Source organism: Podarcis liolepis, assembly GCF_965112155.1.
Source record: "Podarcis liolepis genome assembly, chromosome: 10".
NCBI classification, from domain to species: Eukaryota; Metazoa; Chordata; class Lepidosauria; order Squamata; family Lacertidae; genus Podarcis; species Podarcis liolepis.
In genome coordinates this window covers 71375651-71395788 of record NC_139562.1, presented here as the reverse complement: position 1 = coordinate 71395788, position 20138 = coordinate 71375651, and the positions used below count along the sequence as shown (strand labels likewise).

Below are 20138 nucleotides of genomic sequence, written 5' to 3'. Positions count from 1 at the left end.
GATCTTGTCAGACAAATGTATCTGAGTTGCATAAATGGAATATGGAAATTTAGATAAGATGAAGGTGCAGGATTCGTTTACGGTGAATTTTAAAAGTATCCATAGTCAGCCATTTAATTAACATTTGAGTAACTTTTTTGCTTCTAGTTCAGCAGTTTTCCACTTTGAGTTATGGAAGAAACTACCTTGTGAGATTTCTCTTTTGTAATGGGCCCGTCTGTTTGTTTCCCAGATTAACTGTCAAGCCATTAGGTTTTTTTTGATTATGAGTAATTCAGAGAGTATTTAGGCCTCTTTCACCAGGCATGAGCGGTGGGCTTGAGATTGTGTACCAGAAACGCCACATCAGTGCAATGAAGATCGATAGCTACTCTTTGATGGTCCAGTGAGCTCAGTCCCATGCAGTTAGACTAGCAGGTCTTTCCCAGCTCTGGTGCTTGAACTATTTTAACTAGCGATTTCAATAACTGAATTTGGAACTCTTCCATTGAGCTTTGGCCCATTATAATAGTCAAATGAGATACAATACTAAAATATATTGTGTCTGAGTGGGAACTTGGTAGGCAAACAGCAACATCTGTCAACATCTGTCAGTACTACTGAATAATCTCCTAACTCACTTGGAGAGTGGGGGAGAATGTGTGGCAGGAAAGAGGTGGGGAGAAGAGCAGCATTACTTTTGACTACACTGATTAAAATCAAAGTAGACCTGCACCTAGGTTTTGTCTCTCTAGGAACTCCCACGATGGCCAGGCCCTTGATCCTGTACCAAGAGATGGTGCTGGTCGAAAGGGTATGATAACAAAAAACAACCACCATGGAGCTGTAGACTTTTTAAAACAAATAGTTATTTTACTCTAGCAAATGGTAACCTGTGGTTTAGCTATATTAACAGAGTGTCAAGAAATAGCCGCGTCTTCCTCACAGCTTGAGGGCTGAGATGCTTGAGAGCCTATTTTGCCTCCAATCTGTAGTGTTGTTCTAGCAACTGTGGCAATGGACCCTAACTGTTGACACCTAAAGGGTCAAAAACACCACCAAGCATCATTAGCGTTTTACTTTCTGAGCAGCTGTCAGTCAGCAAGCAGAAACCTGGTCGATAAATAAATTACATAGCGTTACAAGCAATAGTGTGGAATGAAATGCCAATTAAATTACTATTTTAAACTCTCTGTGGCTTTTCAGGGCCTGAAATATTTAAAACCCAAGGGCTGTTGTGAGTTGTTTCTTCTGTACTCTAGGTTTCTGGTTTTTGGGTTTTTTTTAAAAAAAGAAAATTCAATAATATTCAAGTCTGATGGACTTGCTTGGGTTGCCTCGTTTGCTCTTCCTGCCTTTACGCTAACAGAGATATCTCAAACTTTTAACAAACCCAGAGGCAGCACTTTCCATCTGAACGACCTGGCCTTTTGACCTCTGCTTACTAAGGACGCCAAATGAATACTATATAACAATTGTTTGCTAGACCAAATCAGGAAAACAAGTTCAGTTGTAGTTGTCTAGAAGCAGGCCTAGCCTTGCCGTTATTTAAACCTAAACTCCTCTGGGTGTGGATGACTTCAAGCGATACTCCATTCAGAGTACCTCCACACTCAGAAATAAAACTTATGGTGGTGGCGCCCTCACTGCTCCATGTTCTTGCCAGGTATGTTTGCATAGCCAAGGCTCTGGTTTTGTTTAGGAAGTGGCTTTGCTTTTGTTGTTCTTAGTAAATGTTTCTAAGTGAGGGCCTTTATGGCTGATTAAAATATTATATGTTGCCCCAATTCTTATAGACAGACCACGTGTGTGTGTGTGTGTGTGTGTGTGTGTGTGTGCACTTTTCAGCCTGTCAAGAACTGCTCTTTCAGGCACTTTCCTTCACTATAGTAATGATCTGATCGTGAAATGAATGCGCAGAAAGTGTTTGTTTGTTTGTTTGTTGCCTTTATACTTTTCTGCCAAGTGCCTTTAGCAGTGGAGCTGGTGGCCTGAGCTTCTTTGCTTTTGCCTTCCCTCAGGGCACACAGGACTTAAGTAGGTCCAGGGAAGCTGGCGCGGTGGTGAGGAAGCTGCCCCAACCGTAATTTCAGGCTGTTGGCTCTGTGCTCCCTGACCTTGGGTAGGATGACAAATTTCTGCTCTCATTGAATTATCCTGAGAGCAAAGCAACTCCTTTTCCTGAGCTTCTTTCTTCCCAAGTCCCTGTTTGGAAATTAATAAGGTGGCATTCATCCTTCCTAGATATTGATTTGGAAGAGAAAGGCTGTCCCTGAATCAGGATCCTTCCCTTTAACTTTGAACCCTCTTATTAAGTTTTCCAATGGCCCTCTCGTGCAGGCAGTCCTGTCTCATTATTTGAGAATCATGCTTTTAGGGAAAGCATCTCCATAGTGTAGCATACAGGAGATATATACTTTGTTTTCTAACACATTGATGTGCATATATTGATGCTGCACAATATGCTTGACTGGTGTTCTCAACACCAGGGATGTTCTTGTCTGTTTGACATATGGCTGTCTGCATAATTTACTTCCGTTGGCAGATGTAAGAGCCAGCCCTGCTGTGCCGCTGTTCAGCCTCCCTACGCTGCCCAAGAAAAGTTACAGCATTCTTCAGCTTCCCAAAATTGCCTATCCTCTCTTACCCTGTTCACTGTGCCTCTCTGCCTCCTGTTTCATAACCCTTTTCCTTCTACTCTGTTTATTGTCACCTCCGACTCTGAGATTAAGAGTCTCATGCTTTACCAAATAAGCTATCCAGTTACATGTTTGTATACATTTTTTCCCAATGCACACGATAGTTCAAAACAAATTTCCTCAAACATAATGCAGTTTTGTGCACACTTTACCTAAGTATGTGCACTTCGGTACTTGACTGGAGAGCTACATTGCAAAATCCAGTGAAATGTGAATTTCAAAGGCTATCTGTGTTTTAGTTCTTGTGTTGCTTCAGAAAGTGCAGACTGGGACGGTTTGTCTGTAAATGTGGCCTGAACTTACCTTCTCCACCATCTCTGCTCTGAACTTGGAGTATGCCAAAGAAACGATGCTTGCAAGTTGCATCCACTTGGTAATGGAGAAGTGATTTGTCAACACCTATCATTTGACTTTGGCCAAATCCACAGGCCAAATCCACATGCACACAGAATCCTCTTGCTCCACTGACTTGCAGCCAGGCTGGGTTTAACTTCCCTTGTTCAAAAATTAATGAATAAGTCTTGCCCTGAAGACAGACTGACGCATAGAGCAGGGACTCCTGCCTTCACTGCTGTCTTCTGTTTTTCACACCCCCCCCTACACCCCCCTTAGCCACAGGCTCAGATCACACCAGGGAACACACTGCTACGTTTTGTTGCAGGGCCCCAGTTGTTTTAAATAATAGCTAACCCTGCCCTGTGGCAAACTGCTAACTAGCTCTGTGAAGGCCATAAATCCTGTGGGGCATAAGCTACACAGCCTGCCTTATATTTAAATAACAATATCCAGGCCCACCAGTGCCGGATTAATAGTGAGTGTGCAGATTTTGTATGCGCATGGCCTCATTATTTTGTGCTTTATCTCTAGGTGGCCATTTTTAAAGGCTTTCCTTAATGTTCATCTGTCTCAACAGGAGACAGACTCAAACCTACTGTTTTTGTTATTTGTTGTTGTCCTTCTAAAAAAATCTACTGCAGGCTGTGTCATTCTAGATTGTGATGTAGAAATTATAGAACCGTGTTGGGTTAGGATTTTTTTGGGGGTGGGTGGGTGTCTCATACTGTCCTATAATAAGGAGTGCATTATTTAGTCTCCTGCTTCACGTTGATGTCATTCTCAATTGCTGTACCCGCTGTACTGCTTGTTATGTGATAGCTTAGGGCAGTGATAGCCTGAACATTCGGGAACATACTATTGAATTCCTAATATAGCTTTATCACCCTTTTTGTGCCTGCCTTATGCAGCTGGCAAAGAGTGGGGAGTGATCCCACATGGTCCCCTTATTTCTACTTGTGACTTTATTATTCCTTTCTGTGAAAGGTGCAATAACCTGAGAGGCTTGGGGCAGATTTTTAAAATACCTGTGGCTTGCCTGATTTACTTCCAGGGGGCCATGTCATGTTCACTGTCTACCTTGTTGCTCCTTTTTGTTTACCATTAGCTTAACTTCACCCCCCTCCCTACCCACCCCCCTCCACACACACCCTGAACAGCTATTGTCGGCTGAGAGCTTCCAGCATCCCATTTGCTCTTATTCATTAAGGCTTAATTGGGAACAGTCAACCACATCTCCTGGCAAGGGCTACATCCCCTAATTGACACAAGTGATTTATTAGAAAAGAGAATTCCCTTCAGAAAGCCCCTGCGCTGGAAAGCAGCCGTGACTGATAGAGCAGTGCTGTTTGCGCAGATGTTAATCGTTTGCTAATAGTAAGAGTGATGGCCGTATTGCTCCTTGTTTTTTGTTTTTACTGCAGCACAACGTCTGTGTCTTTGCATGTGGGAAAGCAAATCAGAGAGCTAACAATGTGCCAAACATGAGCTGGCACTTATCATTTTAGAAGCGCCACTATCAAGGCCTGATCCCAGCAACATGGCTCATCAAATTGTCCACTTACACGTCAGGGAGAGCACATCAGGCCACATCAGGAACTCTAACACCCCTGGCTATTCTGAGAGTTTTTGAAAATAGTATCCATAGCCTAAAAGGCACTTTGGGGCAATTTAAACCTGAATATATTGTAGGCTTTTCCTTTATCCTTTAAAACCCCTTTTCTCTCTCATCATTGAAGCCTGAAATGAGTTCTTTGCATCCTGCCTACCACTATCATCACCACGGAGGGATGGAATGGGCAATGGCAACATGACTCATTTTAGTTTAAAAGTGTTAGAAAGAGAACTTCCATGTCAGATGACCATCAGAAGAACTAGTATTTATCTTTAAGAGTTGGCGCCTGAGTTTACTTTTCGTCATCTCCCCTCCTCATCCCCTTTTCCTTTTGTGTCATTTCACTTAGACTGTAAGCCTGCAAGCAGGATTTTTTTATTGGTTGTCCATGAGCTGTTCTGTGAGAGTTTTCTGCTGAAGAACAAGGTGTCAACACTTTAAATAAATAAGAAGGTCCCTGCAGGCTCAGACCATGGATGAGTGTAGAGCAACATCCTGTTTGCAAAAGTCACCTGTCAGATGTTTCCAGAAGTTCCAGAATTGGTTCATGAAATCTTAAACTAGTTATGCAATCAGAAAATCCAGCACCTTAAAAGAACGAGAAAGTATTTATTTGTTTATTAAATTTATATACCACCCATTCAACAAAGTTCTCTCGACAATTTAAATAAAATAAAACCCTTCAAGCAAAACAAAAAGCAACAACCCCAGAAAGCAGAAATCTCAGCAACTAAAAATGGCATAAAGCACCAATTCTCACTGAGTGCAAACCCTGAAACATCCATAGATTGTAAATGAAAGGTCTTGGAGAACAGGAAGAGCTTCAGCAAATGGCCATAAAGAAGGTGCCAGGAGAGTCTCTCACGGCAGTGCATTATAGGGACACCACCACTGAAAAGACTCTCTCACTTCATTTGGTAGAGAAACCTGGAGTGCAATTGAAGGGCTGATGTTTTCCTTGGTCAGTGTGCCAGATCTCATAGTTTCCTTCGCTATATTAGAACAGCTGGAGTATAAATTATTATGTGTTTATACTGGAAACATAACCTGCACCAATGAGCTACCCTCCTATCTTTCAAACTACTTACTGAAACATCAGGTAGCAATATAGTGAGCTTCCTTTTTCCTGGCTGAAATTTCAGCTTGCATTTTCCCATAATGCATTTGGGATGCCAGCATGAATCAATGTCATCCCCCTCAAAGAGAACTGGCACTGAGTGAATGATTGACACTGGCCACTTGCAAAGCTAGTCTTTACAATATCATTCACTGAGAAATGAGCATCTTCCGCGCCCATCAAACATGTCACCGAGTGGCGTATACGGTCGTTCCACTTACAGTGAAGCTTGATTTCTAATCAGTGGTTGGTAAATCGGCTGTTACCGGTGAAATTATAAATGATATCAAGGTATGAAGGAGCAGGTGTTTACATGCTTAGCTGTATTTGAATTGCAATGCACGATGACAAAACCGACCATTGTGTCCTAATCCCATTATTCAAATCTATGCAAGTTCCCCCCCCATTCTAACCTACCATGAATATGTATCTCTGCCCAAGAACTCTCTCTTCTCCTAAGCAAAAAACAAAATTAAAAGAACCTTAATTTTCAGTCTTAAGGATAACACCACTTGTATCCTACAAAGATTTAAGGGGTTTATAAATTATAATACAAAAAATCCTTCCTTGAAGGCACGCCTGTATTAGTTTGGTCCCAGAAGCATTCCCTTTGAAGGCTCTGTTTATGCCATGCTAAAAATCAACATTCAACCCTGAAGCTAGTGATTCATCATTTTAATAGAATACATCTTCCCTTTGAGAGCACTCTCATTTATATCAAAAAAACTTGAGTGGAAGTGGCAAGAAGCAGTACACTGTAATTGTTTCTCTGGTAAATTAATTTAACTGAAATTGTGTTTCATTGTGGTGCTTTCAGTGAAAGGGGTTTTAGAAGAAATGGGCTTCTTCATTCTCTTTCTTCCCTGCACTAGAACGGAGGGTCCACGGACCCTTTGCTCAGTCCTAGGCTATGGTCCCAAACCTTTTAACTGCCTGCTAGCAATGACAGAGGTAGCAGCACCCTTTGTACTTTCTAGCCCAACATCTTTGTAGACTGCCAGTATTTTAAACTCTGCTGCAAGAGCATTGCTCTTCGCTCATGCTAAATGCATTTCAGAAAAGGGCCACATGCTATTGCTACTGCATGGCTCTTAAACTCTAGGCAAGTCCTAGCTTTGTCAGCTTTGGCAAGGTTAAGTGGCACATAATCCAATTAAGACAGAATAGCAAGAATCTCCACCCATATGTATCAAAAGAACAAGGACATAGAAGAACAGGTGCCAGCCATAGTAACGGAAGCTCCAGTCTTGAGCCCTGGGTCACGGTGAGCGTTTGGGAGCATTTTCACACACAAGGTTTACATAACCACTGAGCCTTTCTCGTGCTACTGATGTCATGAATTCTAGCTAAAATAGGTTCTACGTCAGCATTACAAACTGAAACAAATTTGCCTGCTGCATACAAAGCAAATACTGCAAGAAAACACAGAAGTAGTTCCTGTCAGATCTGCAATTTCAGTTCCCTGGAAATTGGCCAATCTAGACATCTTCCGGCAAGACCCATTTACCAAATTGGCTTCTGATAGTCATCATGGGTAGATAGTGTGGTAAGGCAAGATGGGTGGAATGAGTCTGGAAGAGACACAAAAGCAGCTTAACTCCTGTAGATGTTTACTCAGAAGTAAATACTGCTGAATTCAATGACAGTCGGCAGGTAATTTGTGTAGCATTGAAGCATTAATTTACTTCTGAGATCTCTAACATATTCATTTCATTCTCTTCAGTTAGTTCTTTGGCTTTAAACCTTTCTTGCTGTACTGCTATATCTCATTATATCCTCTACTGTCATAAATAAATCCGCAGGCAAGGTATCAGTCACATCTCTAGCCAATACACTAGTCTTGATTATGCATTTCTTTAATTGATGTTATTCAAGGCTACTCAGGCAGTGATTCTGTATCCACATGAAGTCCTCCCAACTCAGGAGTGAATATTAAGTAACCTGCAGTTTAAATGCAGAAATATTTTTTGCCCATGCAGCTATGAAAGGTCAGTTCTGCTATTATGCCTTCCCCTTGCCCCTCTGTTATTGAGAGTTGTAATCCTGGAGTTTCTGCTAATTTTAGGATTTTGTCCATTGTTATACTTTTTCCCATGTAAAAAGGCATTTCGTTTTATGGGGACTGTTTTAATCTGAGTAGTGTCAGTTTTCATTATTCTTTTTAAAATGCGTCTCTTGCAGCAAGTTACGCTTGCTATCTATTGTTGACTTTTCATGGACTCTTACAAAATACTTTACAGAACTGCCCTGTCTGCTGGAGAGTTGAACCATTCCTTTCATGCTTCGGCTCCGAGTGTGAACCCTGATAACTTGCTAGGATTGTCTTCAGCTTCAAAGTATTTCTCCCTTTTGCCATTTTACACACTCCCAACATCTTGCTTTATATCTGAGTTTTAACAGAAACAATACTTTGTGTTATTTTTGCGATCTCCCGTTTTATTAAAGTAGAAACTGACAAGCAGTCATTCAGAAGTTAATTAGGGCCGGCATCTCATCTGATAGCATCACTTTTATCCCACTTCATTGTCACCAGAACCCAAAGCATTGAATATTTTGATTTATTTTTGTTTATAATGGGGGAAAATTATGCAGGGGAGATCATAAAAGATACAACAAATCCTATCTATGACTTAATGTTTGATAAATGTTTACATATTTTGTTGGAAGCCACTCAGAATGCCTGGGGCACTCCAGTCAGATGAATGGGGTACAATGCCATTATAATGCCAAATTAAAGTTAAATTTTCAGAGGTGCCTTTCAGTATTCTCTAGGCACCTTATAGAAAGCAATGTAGGTCATGCAAAATCAGGTGCTTCTGAAAGTTCTGAGTTTTCTTCATTCAGCACTATTACTCTGACTTTCCCCTTAAGATTTCATTACATTTCAGTTTGTGAAAGTTTACCTCTAGTGTAAATTCAAAAGAAACAGGGTTATTTTAAATCTGTATCTTGTTCCAGAATGAGTGGAATTATGATACGTGATCTGTCAATAGTATTTACACATGTGATGAATTTGCCCTGTTGTCTAAATACCGTATTTTTCGTCCCATAGGACGCTCCGTCCCATAGGACGCACCTAGTTTTTTTGTGGGGAAATAAAGAAATCCCCCCTTTATTTCCCCCCCAAAACCAGGTCAGGGAAACCAAACCAGGTCGGGGAACAGTGGTATGGCGGCGCTCCGCCTCCCTGCTGTCCCCCGAGCTTGTGGGGCTGGCGCTGGGGAGAAGCGTGCTTCTCCCTAGTGCCAGCCTCCAAACCAGGTTGGGGAACAGCGGGATGGTGGCGCTACGCCTCCCTGCTGTCCCCTGAGCTTGTGGGGCTGGCCGATGTCTGCCCGGCGTGCGGGGCGCTCTGCTTCAGGGCACCCGCGCGCCGGACAGCAGGCTGCTATCCACAGCCTAGGGAGCCCTGCAGGAACTCCCGCAGGGCTCCCAAGGCTGCGGATGTCTGCCCGGCGCGCGGGGCGCTCTGCTTCGGGGTGCCCCGCACGCTGGGTGGCAGGCTGCTATCCGCAGCCTGGGGAGCCCTGCGGGAACTCCCGCGGGCTCCCCTGGCTTGCTGATAGCTTCCTGAAGCCTGGAGAGTAAGAGGGGTCGGTGCACACTGACCCCTCTTGCTCTCCAAGCTTCAGCGAAAGCCTGTATTCGCCCCATAGGATGCACACAGATTTCCCCTTCATTTTTGCAGGGGAAAAAGTGCGTCCTATAGGGCGAAAAATACGGTGGTTTGGACTCCACTTCATAAAATAATTAAAAGCACAGTGAGATCAGTTAAAATCTCAGCTTCTTACCATTTCCTCTGCTTCTGTAATTTAGGGCTGAGTGTGAAACCTTATAGAGGTAGAAGAGCAGCATCCACTTACTAGAAGGAGGTTTGCAGGTTTGCAGGAACAAAATACCCAAAGTGGGGGAACCCCTCAAATAGCCTACTGGCCATGAAATAGTGACTATAAGGTGCAGTGAGCTGGCTGAATAGAAGTATTCCACAGAGCAACAACTTGGTACGAACGCAAGTTGTTAGGTCAATACTAATGAAGTGGCTTCGCATATCATTTTAACAAATTAATCCAGATATATTTCTTAATGCCTCTACAATGATTTATGTGTATACAAACACTACTGTCGGGAGATGTGTATTGTTACAAAAGTTGGGTGCCATCCCCACTCTCTGCAAGATTCCAGGGGGTTCTAGGCATTCACCCAGGATCTGTGCTCCTTTGGATAACTGAGACATGGCAGAGACTGTTGTAGCTTTAAGAAATATGACTTATTCACCTATTTATACCTTCAGTCTGCAAGGAGGGAGTCCAGATCACTTCAAGAGAGGGGCTTGTCTCCCACAGCAGTGCAGCCCTGCAGTCCTACAGGCAGCCTGCCCAAGATGGACCCCAGTTTTTTCTTTCCCCTTCTTCTTCCCAGCACACCTTGCTCTCTATTCCTGTCACTTCGAACCCACATCCTGTCACCATGGCAATCTCTGTCTGCCCAGGCACTCAGATAGGCCCCTGACCCCTTTTGTCATGTTACTACCTCTAGTCCAGGTGAGTCCCTGGCTTGGAAAGAATCTTAGCCTGTACTTTTCTACTGCCCTCCAATCAATATCCTTCCATTAATTAATTCTTGGGGGTGTGTGTGTGTCTATCTATCATCTATCATCTATCTATCATCTATCTATCTATCTATCTATCTATCTATCTATCTATCTATCTATCATCTATCTCTCATCTATCTATCTATCTATCTATCTATCTATCTATCTATCATCTATCTATCTATCTATCTATCTATCTATCATCTATCTATCTATCATCTATCTATCTATCTATCTATCTATCTATCTATCTATCTATCATCTATCTATCATCTATCTCTATCATCTATCTCTATCATCTATCTATCTATCTATCTATCTATCTATCTATCTATCTATCTGTCTATCTATCTATATCTATCTCTATCACTTTGCAATAAGAATGAGAAAGGGAGGGGAGGGAGGGTTATTTGGCTTTGTCCTCTAACGTTTGTTATACATTTTTTTAAATTAAAAAACCCTGTTTTTAAAGGTTTATTTTAATCAGATTGTACAAATGCCTTCCTGTATTTTCAGTGCAGATGGTTTCAAAGAACGAAGGAAAACCAGGGCTTCATGCTTACATAGAGCTCTTTAGCCCAGGCGCATCCGTTCAGTTTTGGCACAGCCCTTGCCTCCAGCGCAGACTATCTGGCCCCTGGTGAGGAGTTAGCCTGCCCATTGGCTTACAAAACCAGAACTCCTTCTGTAGGTTAGCCTTTAAGATGCACACTGACATCCTTCTGGTTAACTGAACTGAGGGTCATAGTTCTTTAAGATAATGCCCCAGAATGCGAACTGAAAAGAAATGGATGCTCTCTGCTACCCAAGGCAGGGACAAATTGGTCAGGAGATTTATTTCAGAAAAGAGAGAGAGATTTTGCTGACTGTCAGTGGTAGGTAACAATGTAATTCAATAAGCGAAGGCCAAGTTTGAATAGATGGAAAATTAATCTTCGGGCCCTGTCTCCTGTGGGATTTTCCTGTGCCATTATTGATTGCATTTCAGCTCCTACCTCAGGAGAGAAATTGGTTGGAGATAGGTTTTAATTGTATTCAGAGCTGCCTTGGATTACTTTCATTTACAATATAGGAGCTTCATTGTTTTGGGTGTGTTGCTTTTTTAAAAAAGGAAAAGGTTTGTGGAGATATGGAAAATGTAGCAAATACAGTTTAGGTTTTTGGTAAGAATAATAATTTTAGAGCCATTATTGTGTGATGGGTATATTATTGTAAGCATTCTCATGAGGTTTCCTGAAGTCAAAATAATTATTACACCATTTGAGCAATATTTTTACTGTGTGATTTTAGTGATTTTTATTAATCACATGGTAAAGGTACAGGCTTATTTCATTTATTGGATGAGAAATTACTTTATCAAACAACATCACACCAGTGTGTACTTCATACAGTTGAGTTGTGCTTATTGTTTTCTGATACCATTTTTATTGCTTTTATTGTTGCACAAAAGAATTTGTTTGTTTGAGAAGTGGTTGAAGCAAACTCCATTATATCTCACAAATATATACCATTGATTATCCTAGCTATAGTTTTAATACACTTAAATATACCTTATTTACAGGTGAAGGAAAGCAACAGGAAAACTATAGGAACTGAAGAAGTACTTGGAAATACCTTTCACTGCCTGTGTTCCAGAGCTATGTGTGCACGTGTGTGCACGTGTGTGTGTGTGTGTGTGTGTGTGTGTGTGTGTGTGTGTGCAGTTGCTAATGTGTTCAAGTATCATTAGTTCAGACCTTCTAAGTGTCCCTATTTTCCATGGACAGTCCCGGATTTGCAGAAGCCATTCCGGTTTCTGATTTGATCCTGGAATGTCCCTCTTTTCCTTAGGATGTCCCTATTTCATACGATAAATGTTGGAGGATATGTCAGTGTATAGTGCTTTCCTTCACCATAGTTGACAATGACAAAACCCACTCCCATGTGCAGTTGTGTAGCACTGTGTCACTCTAGAAGCATACACTAAAATGATATCGGAGATGTCAGCTGCCTGAAACATTTGTCAAAAGCACAACCCAGGTTTGCATGCCAATGAATATCTTTCTGATATTCTGCATCCTAGCAGAATATCAAATTTGTTTACATGCCACACGTTTCAGACAGTGCGATCTGGGTAGGAAGGCAAAGCCCAGCCACAGAAAGGAAGGTCCCATGAATTGTTTTGTGTGTCTTATGAAAGAACAGGGTGGATACAATGGAGATGTGGATTTATTATGACAGTGGGTTGTTTAACATAGTATTAAGTATATACATACAATGGGTGAAATGGCCCTAAAGGAGGGGTGGGGGTCCTGTGGCCCTCCAGCTGTTTTTGGACTACAAATCCCATCATGTGGCTGGGGCTGATGGGAATCAGAGTCCAACAAATATCTCAATGGACCATAAGTTCCCCATACCTGCTCTAAAATGTGGTCAAGATTAAGCAACCACATATGGTAGGCCACATGCTGAGAAATGTTCCTTAGTTTATAAAAGACAATGAAGGGCATGTTACGGTTGGTAAATGGCTGCTTTCCTTCTGGATGCTACACAAAGGGAAATATAAGTTGATAGTTTTAAGTATTGCTCTTTGCATAGTTTAATGGGAGCATAGGTAGTGTTACTGTTGGCATTTATTTTGGGGAAACAAATGAGTGTACAAGGATATTTATCAAAGGGATGCATGTGTGACACATCCTCTCACTTCAACAGTGGGAGTGTCTCTCACAAAATCCTCTCCAGCAAACTTGCAGGAAAACTCTGTGAGCTCCAGCTCCTCTCATGTTCCTGTCTAGCAAAACATGAATTGTTGGTTTGACTGCACTTTCAATATCCTATAGGATGCACCATTGCAGCAGCAGGAGGCTTTGCCTCAACCTACACATCTATTTTAATGTCTGAAAAGAAGGCATCACAGACCCTCAAAGTGTCCCTATTTTCCAGGGACGTCCCTGGCTGAGAGAAGCCCTCCCAGTTTTTTATTTAATCCCAGAATGTCCCACTTTTCCTTAGGATGTCCCTATTTTCATTGGAGAAATGTTGGAGGGTTTGGAGTTATCCGACCCCCAAGCCATCTGAAGGCAATCTTGTGTAGGGAAGGTTTTCTTTAAAAAATGTTTAATGTTTTATTATGCTTTTATATATGTTGGAAGCTGCCTAGAGTGGCTGGGGCAACCCAGTAAGATGTGTGGGGTATAAATAGTAAAATTATCACTATGGAATGGGAGGTCTCTATTTGCATCAGAGAAATGTTGGAGGGTATGGCATCATCTATCCTGAACAAAGTTCAGTGACTAAGGTGGTGGAGTCCTGAGATTGTAGAAAGCATGTACCACTTCTCAGACACCTTTTTTCAGGTGTGTGTGTGTGGGGGGGGGGAGAAACAATTCTTTAATGCTCTTCCACACAGGCAGTCTCACTCATTCACTCTGCATCACTTCTCCCCATCCTGCCAGTTCTCAATTTGTAGCAGCATTGTGAGCAGAGAACAGTGATGGGTTGCTCTTCAGCCTTGTTGGTTTCTTTCTGTCGTATATGTGCAGAACAGATATGCACAGTTCTACGTATGCAACAGAATGAAGTCAACTGGTTTGGAGTAGGGTTGCATAATTTATTTATTAATTTAGAGCATTTGTACCCCACTCTTCGGCCTCCGGAAAAGGTTCCTGGAATGTCTTACATGAAATCAAAACAAGGTGCTCCCTACCCACAGGCTTTCATTCAGATAAATAAACAAATAAATAAATAAATACACAACATACAAGGAAAGAGGGGCTAGGAGGGAAGAGGAAAGTAAAACTCAAAACTGAGGCACAAATTTCTAGACAGTTGTCCCTATTATTGACCAACTGGCATAGTTCAGAGGCAGGATGCTCCTGATGGAGCTGGACCGCCAGCAAAGCAGATCCAATGAGCCCTGTTTCCTGCCTCTCCCACTGAGGCAACCTGGTAAAATGGCTGCCTCCCAGGGACAGTTGAGGGGAGAGGATGCATGATGGAGCTGGCCTGTCGCAGCAGTGAACTTTGCTTCTTCTCTCTGACTATACCACTTTGCAGGTTCAGCTGGTGGATCACATTTTGAACGCTTACATTTAAAAAGGGCATGCTCATAGAAATCTAGTATAGGTGGCTACCTTTCAACTTGCAAGGATCTTTTTACGCAGGAAAACATTCAAAAATTGTATCCCTCGCCGAAGGGACACATTGAGCGGGGTTAGACTAGCTGAGCCTCACGGTCCCTTCCAACCCTCCAGTTCCACCAGTCTATGATCCTAAGTGGTGCTAATGAGATGCTTGTGGAGGACAGCCCTTGGACCCCTCCATGTATTTGTGTGAATAATGTTTGCCGTATGCTTTAATATTTCCCTCCTTTTTTTCTGGAAAAGTCTGGAAGAAACGAGAGTGAAACTGGTAGTCAGAGAATCAAACCGGTGTTTGAGGAAGATCCCATCTTTGGTCGGCAAACATCCTACCAGAATGCAGCGGTCCACATACCTACGGATATATATGAAGGCTGTAAGTAGTGCATCAATTTCCAAAGTTCTATGCTCCTCATTCATGAAGGGTATATAGCCCCAATTTGTTTATGACTTGTCTTTATTTGGGCTCTCCTCTCCCCTCGCCTCATGAGCTAACCCCATCGCACGTGTCAGGGATGAAGCCAGTGTGATGTGGCTTTTATTTTGATTAGCAGTGGTCCTCCTCAGGGATTCAACATCCACACCTGTGCAAGAGCAGCAGTAGTGACTATGGGGTAGGAAGCAGATGTAGATAGAGGTAGAGATAGATGTAGATTGCAGGTAGAGCTGGTATGTAATGTTTCTTCCTGGAGAGTTTGAAAGAGCATTTTTCACAAAATGGCAGCAGCGGAAATAATGGCACTGTGGCACAGAAGAATTGCCTGGGCTAATCTTAAAATGCTTCTTCTAAAGTAGGTATGTGAAAGGGACAGAAGCTGCCCTGTGTATCTGAAGGTACATGGACTCTACACCTCTTTGAAGAGCAGGATTGTGCTTTCCTGTATTCAGACACCTACCTTTCCCACCTTGCAGACCTGCTTTATGTTCACCTACTGTGCTACAGTTTCAGTGAGGTTTCCATGCATGAACTGAAACACATGGGCACGATTCACACTTCCTTTATTTTAGGCTTCTGGCAGATTAGACATTATGTGGACATAGGCAGGTGTCATAGGGAGTGCTGGTCATGTGTTCCAGGAAGCTGTGCAAGACGCACAAGCCTACATTCCCCATTGTGGGAATGGAAGAAGGTGAGATTTAGCTTTGCTGTAATGAAGAGGGCAAAATTAGAAGGGGGAGTGGCCATTCCAGATTTAAATTTGCATTTGGTAGAGCATAAAACTCTTAATCTCAGAGCTGTGAGTTCAAGCTCCACGTTGGGAAAAAGATTTTTTCCAAGCTTCTGCTAACTAGGTGGTCCAAGGTAAGGCTTGTACCACTGTACAAAGCAACATGTGGCCTCTTCCTGCAGCATTTTAAAAGCATGTTTACACTGTTAATGAATGAAATAAAAGAGAGCAGCAGCATTCCCTGGGCCACCTCATACGTAGTGCTGCTGTACCTTCATAATTCTTAAAAATATATATTTAATTTATGTTCCTCTTTGCTTTTTTATTTTATTTTCTTGAATCATCCTAAAAAATCCACCAGGGAACAGGATGAATGGTAATCCATCCCCATGTGGGAAAAGGGACAGGATGCAGTTGGACAAATGTGCCCATCCCTACTTATAGGGATGGAACATGGGAATTTTGGGGTAAATTTAGGAAAACGTTCTTTGCAGCCTAGTCAACTGTAGCTTCAGTTCATTCTGATCTGAGTTAAATAAAGAAGGGCAGATACGATATTTTAATCAATGGGTCCTGTGGTCTAACACTGTATAAAGAGTAGTAGATAGGTAGCCGTGTTGGTCTGCCATAGTCAAAATAAAAAAATTCCTTCCAGTAGCACCTTAAAGACCAACTAAGTTAGTTCTTGGTATGAGCTTTCGTGTGCATGCACACTTCTTCAGATACACTGGATCTGAAGAAGTGTGCATGCACACGAAAGCTCATACCAAGAACTAACTTAGTTGGTCTTTAAGGTGCTACTGGAAGGAATTTTTTTATTTTGACTGTATAAAGATTGGGTGATAAAAGAGCAACAATAAATAGGCTTTCATCATGCTCAGCAGCACATTGGAGAAATAAATCCACCACTACTTACAAATTAGACATTTTTTAATTAGGAATGATCCAATAAGATTATACAATTTGAATGTATCTTAATTAATAACCTGAAGAAAGCATTGCTGATGCATATACGGTAAATAAAAACAGGTCAGCTTATTTATTTATTTACTTAGATAATTTATATCCCACACCTCCAACATAAGATTTATGTTCCCATGATGGCTAACAAGATGAATAAGGAACAAAAGTAAACTTTTAAATAATAAGACTACAGTAAATTAAAACGAGCATTATCAGTTGCCGCCAATTTAAATAGCTGGCAAAATTGAACTGAGTCAAGGAATGAGTATGTTAAGGTAAAGGTAAAGGGACCCCTGACCATTAGGTCCTGTCGTGACTGACTCTGGGGTTGCGGTGCTCATCTCGCTTTATTGGCCGAGGGAGCCGGCGTACAGCTTCCGAGTCATGTGGCCAGCAGGACTGAGCTGCTTGAGTATGTTAGCAGTTCTTAAAAGCTCATCATATTAGCAGTTTTCAAATGTGGAAAAGTGGGCATTAAATTTACAATGAAATATCTCCAGGGGAAAATGGAGCACTTAAAAAATAAAATAAATAGAATGATGTCTTTATTGCATGAAAATATAAAAAATGCTTAAAATATTTATGTTGGAATTGTGGGGGAAAGAAAGAAAGCGATTTTGTCCATTGCTGTTGGACCTGTGAGAAGGTTAAAAACTATTGGAAGAAAATGTTAAGAAAGCTGTTGCTGTCACCCCGGAAGAAAGGCCTTTAGAAAATCCTCCATGCCTTGGTGTCCAAAGATGGACAAAGAATGCTCTGCATGATAGTTAGAGCCAAAAGTACTGAAAATACTTTCAAACATGCGCATTAAGAGGATAAGACATAACGTTATGGAACAGAACTGTTACAATAACATAGAAGCAGCACATAATGAAAATCTTTCCGAAGAAGGGTGTGGCTATGTATATAGTACGCACTGTATTAAAATGAACAACAATATATTGTAGAAATTCCATCCCCATTGTTATACAGATGGACAACTCCTCTTTCTCTGCCATTTTTCTATATTTTTACTTGTTTATGTTAGGTATTATATATCTATTTACTGGCATTCTTCTCAAAAAAAAAAAAAAAGCAAACCAAAATTTTAAAAAGGCCTACTGACCCACTAAATAATTACTCTACCCATTTAGATATGTGTGAACAGGGCAAGTGTTAGGGAGGCACAGCTGCCCTAGTTACCCAAAATGACTGTTGCGGATGCAAGCTAACCATTATGCAAATGAAAAACATAAGGAATAAACATGATGCCCTGCTTCACATAAAAATGATGTCAGAAGTAGGAAAATAAGGAACCTCGCTCCATCCCACCTCTGAAATTTAGCACTGCTCATTTTAATTCTGCAATCTTCCAGCTCCACTGAAATCATATCACTGAATCAGAGACCCTAGTCTGACCTGAATTTATTTAAAATTCACGTCCGTTGCTTTGTGTCTGCACCTGTAAGTGACAAATGAGTGGCGATGGAAATGTCGACAGGATTGAGCAGAGGAAAAGTTTGTGCAGCTTGTGGTTTCTTGTGCAGCATGTCAAAATGACACAGATTTGGAGGATTACTCTGGGATTCTGACTTTAATAATGTAAAAGTGCACTGTAATTGAAGGAGTATGGTGGAAGCAGCATCTTATTTCAGATAGTTCTCATTTCAGCTAAACTGTTATAAGAAAATCTGTCATTTCTGGAGGGCTAATTTATGCATTTTTGCTGGTGCCCCTTTGAAACATGACTCACCGGCAAAATCTGATTTTAAAATTTAGTATTTCCTTTCTATGGTTGGGGTATACTTTTTAATAATTAATAATAATTTATTATTTATACCCCGCCCATCTGGCTGAGTTTCCCCAGCAACTCTGGGTGGCTCCCAGTCAAATGTTAAAAACAATACAGCATTAAATATTAAAAACTTCCCTAAACAGGGCTGCCTTCAGATGTCTTTTAAAGATAGGATAGCTGCTTATTTCCTTCACATCTGAAGGGAGGGTGTTCCACAGGGTAGGCGCCACTACCAAGAAGGCCCTCTGTCTGGTTCCCTGTAACCTCACTTCTCGCAATGAGGGAACCGCCAGAAGGCCCTTGGCGCTGGACCTCAGTGTCCGGGCAGAACGATGGGGGTGGAGACACTTCTTCAGATATACTAGACCAAGGCCGTTTAGGGCTTTAAAGGTCAGCACCAACACTTTGAATTGTGCTCGGAAACGTACTGGGAGCCAATGCAGATCTCTCAGGACCAGTGTTATGTGGTCTCAGTGGCCACTTCCAGTCACCAGTCTAGCTGCCGCATTCTGGATTAATTGCAGTTTCCGGGTCTTCAAAGGTAGCCCCACGTAGAGCGCATTGCAGTAGTCCAAGCGAGAGATAACCAGAGCATGCACTACTCTGGCGAGACAGTCTGCGGGCAGGTAGGGTCTCAGCCTGCGTACCAGGTGGAGCTGGTAGACAGCCGCCCTGGACACAGAATTAACCTGCACCTCCATGGACAGCTGTGAGTCCAAAATGACTCCCCGGCTGCGCACCTAGTCCTTCAGGGGCACAGTTACCCCATTCAGGACCAGGGAATCCCCCACCACTGTCCCCCACCCCCTGTCCCCCCAAAATAGTATTTCTGTCTTGTCAGGATTCAACCTCAATCTGTTAGCTGCCATCCATCCTCCAGCCACCTCCAGGCACTCACACAGGACCTTCACCGCCTTCACTGGTTCTGATTTAAAGGAGAGGTAGAGCTGGGTGTCATCTGCATACTGATGAACACCCAGCCCAAACCCCCTGATGATCTCTCCCAGCGGCTTCATATAGATATTAAAAAAGCATGGGGGAGAGGACGGAACCCTGAGGCACCCCACAAGTGAGAGCCCAGGGGTCTGAACACTCATCCCACAACACCACTTTCTGGACACGGCTTAGGAGAAAGGAGCGGAACCACCGTATAACAGTGCCCCCAGCTCCCAGCCCCTCTAGACGGTCCAGAACGATGTTATGGTCAATGGTATCAAAAGCCACTGAGAGATCCAGCAGAAGTAGGAAACAGCTGTCACCTTTGTTCCTAGCCTGCCGGTGATCATCAACCAGCGTGACCAAGGCAGTTTCAGTCCCATGGTGAGGCCTGAATCCCGATTGGAAGGGATCCAAATGGTCCGCATCCTCCAGGCGTGCTTGGAGTTGTTCAGCAACCACCTGCTCAGTCCCCTTGCCCAAGAATAGTAGATTTGAGACTGGACTATAGTTGGCCATATTGGCCGGGTCTAAAGATTTTTTTAAAGAAGCGGTTTAATAACCGCCTCTTTCAGCGGGTCTGGGAAGGCTCCCTCACAGAGGGAAGCATTCACCACTCCACAGAGCCCATCGCCCAGCCCTTCCTGGCTCGCTTTTATCAGCCATGATGGGCAAGGATTAAGGAGACAGATGGTCGGTTTCACTTATCCAAGCAGCCTGTCCACATCCTCGGAGGTAAGAGATTGGAATTGATCCCATGTAACAAGACTAGACAGGACTCTAGCACTGAGATTCCAAACTCCGTCACCACTTACTGGATTTAAAATATTGTGGTCAGGAAGAA

The 20138-nt window shown here is 42.4% G+C and overlaps 1 protein-coding gene across 10 annotated transcripts in view; it reads left to right on the top strand.

Moving 5' to 3' along the window:
• CACNA2D1 (calcium voltage-gated channel auxiliary subunit alpha2delta 1) overlaps positions 1–20138 on the top strand; it is a 368618-nt gene that overhangs the window by 198154 nt on the left and 150326 nt on the right. For all 10 annotated transcript variants that reach the window (XR_014516731.1, XR_014516732.1, XR_014516733.1 and 7 more), the window contains exon 6: positions 14699–14828. Coding sequence is in view for 6 of the 10 variants with exons in the window: in XM_083463958.1 (XP_083320084.1) it covers positions 14699–14828 (130 nt within the window). In the remaining 4 variants the exon portion in view is untranslated. The remainder of the gene's footprint in view (positions 1–14698; positions 14829–20138) is intronic.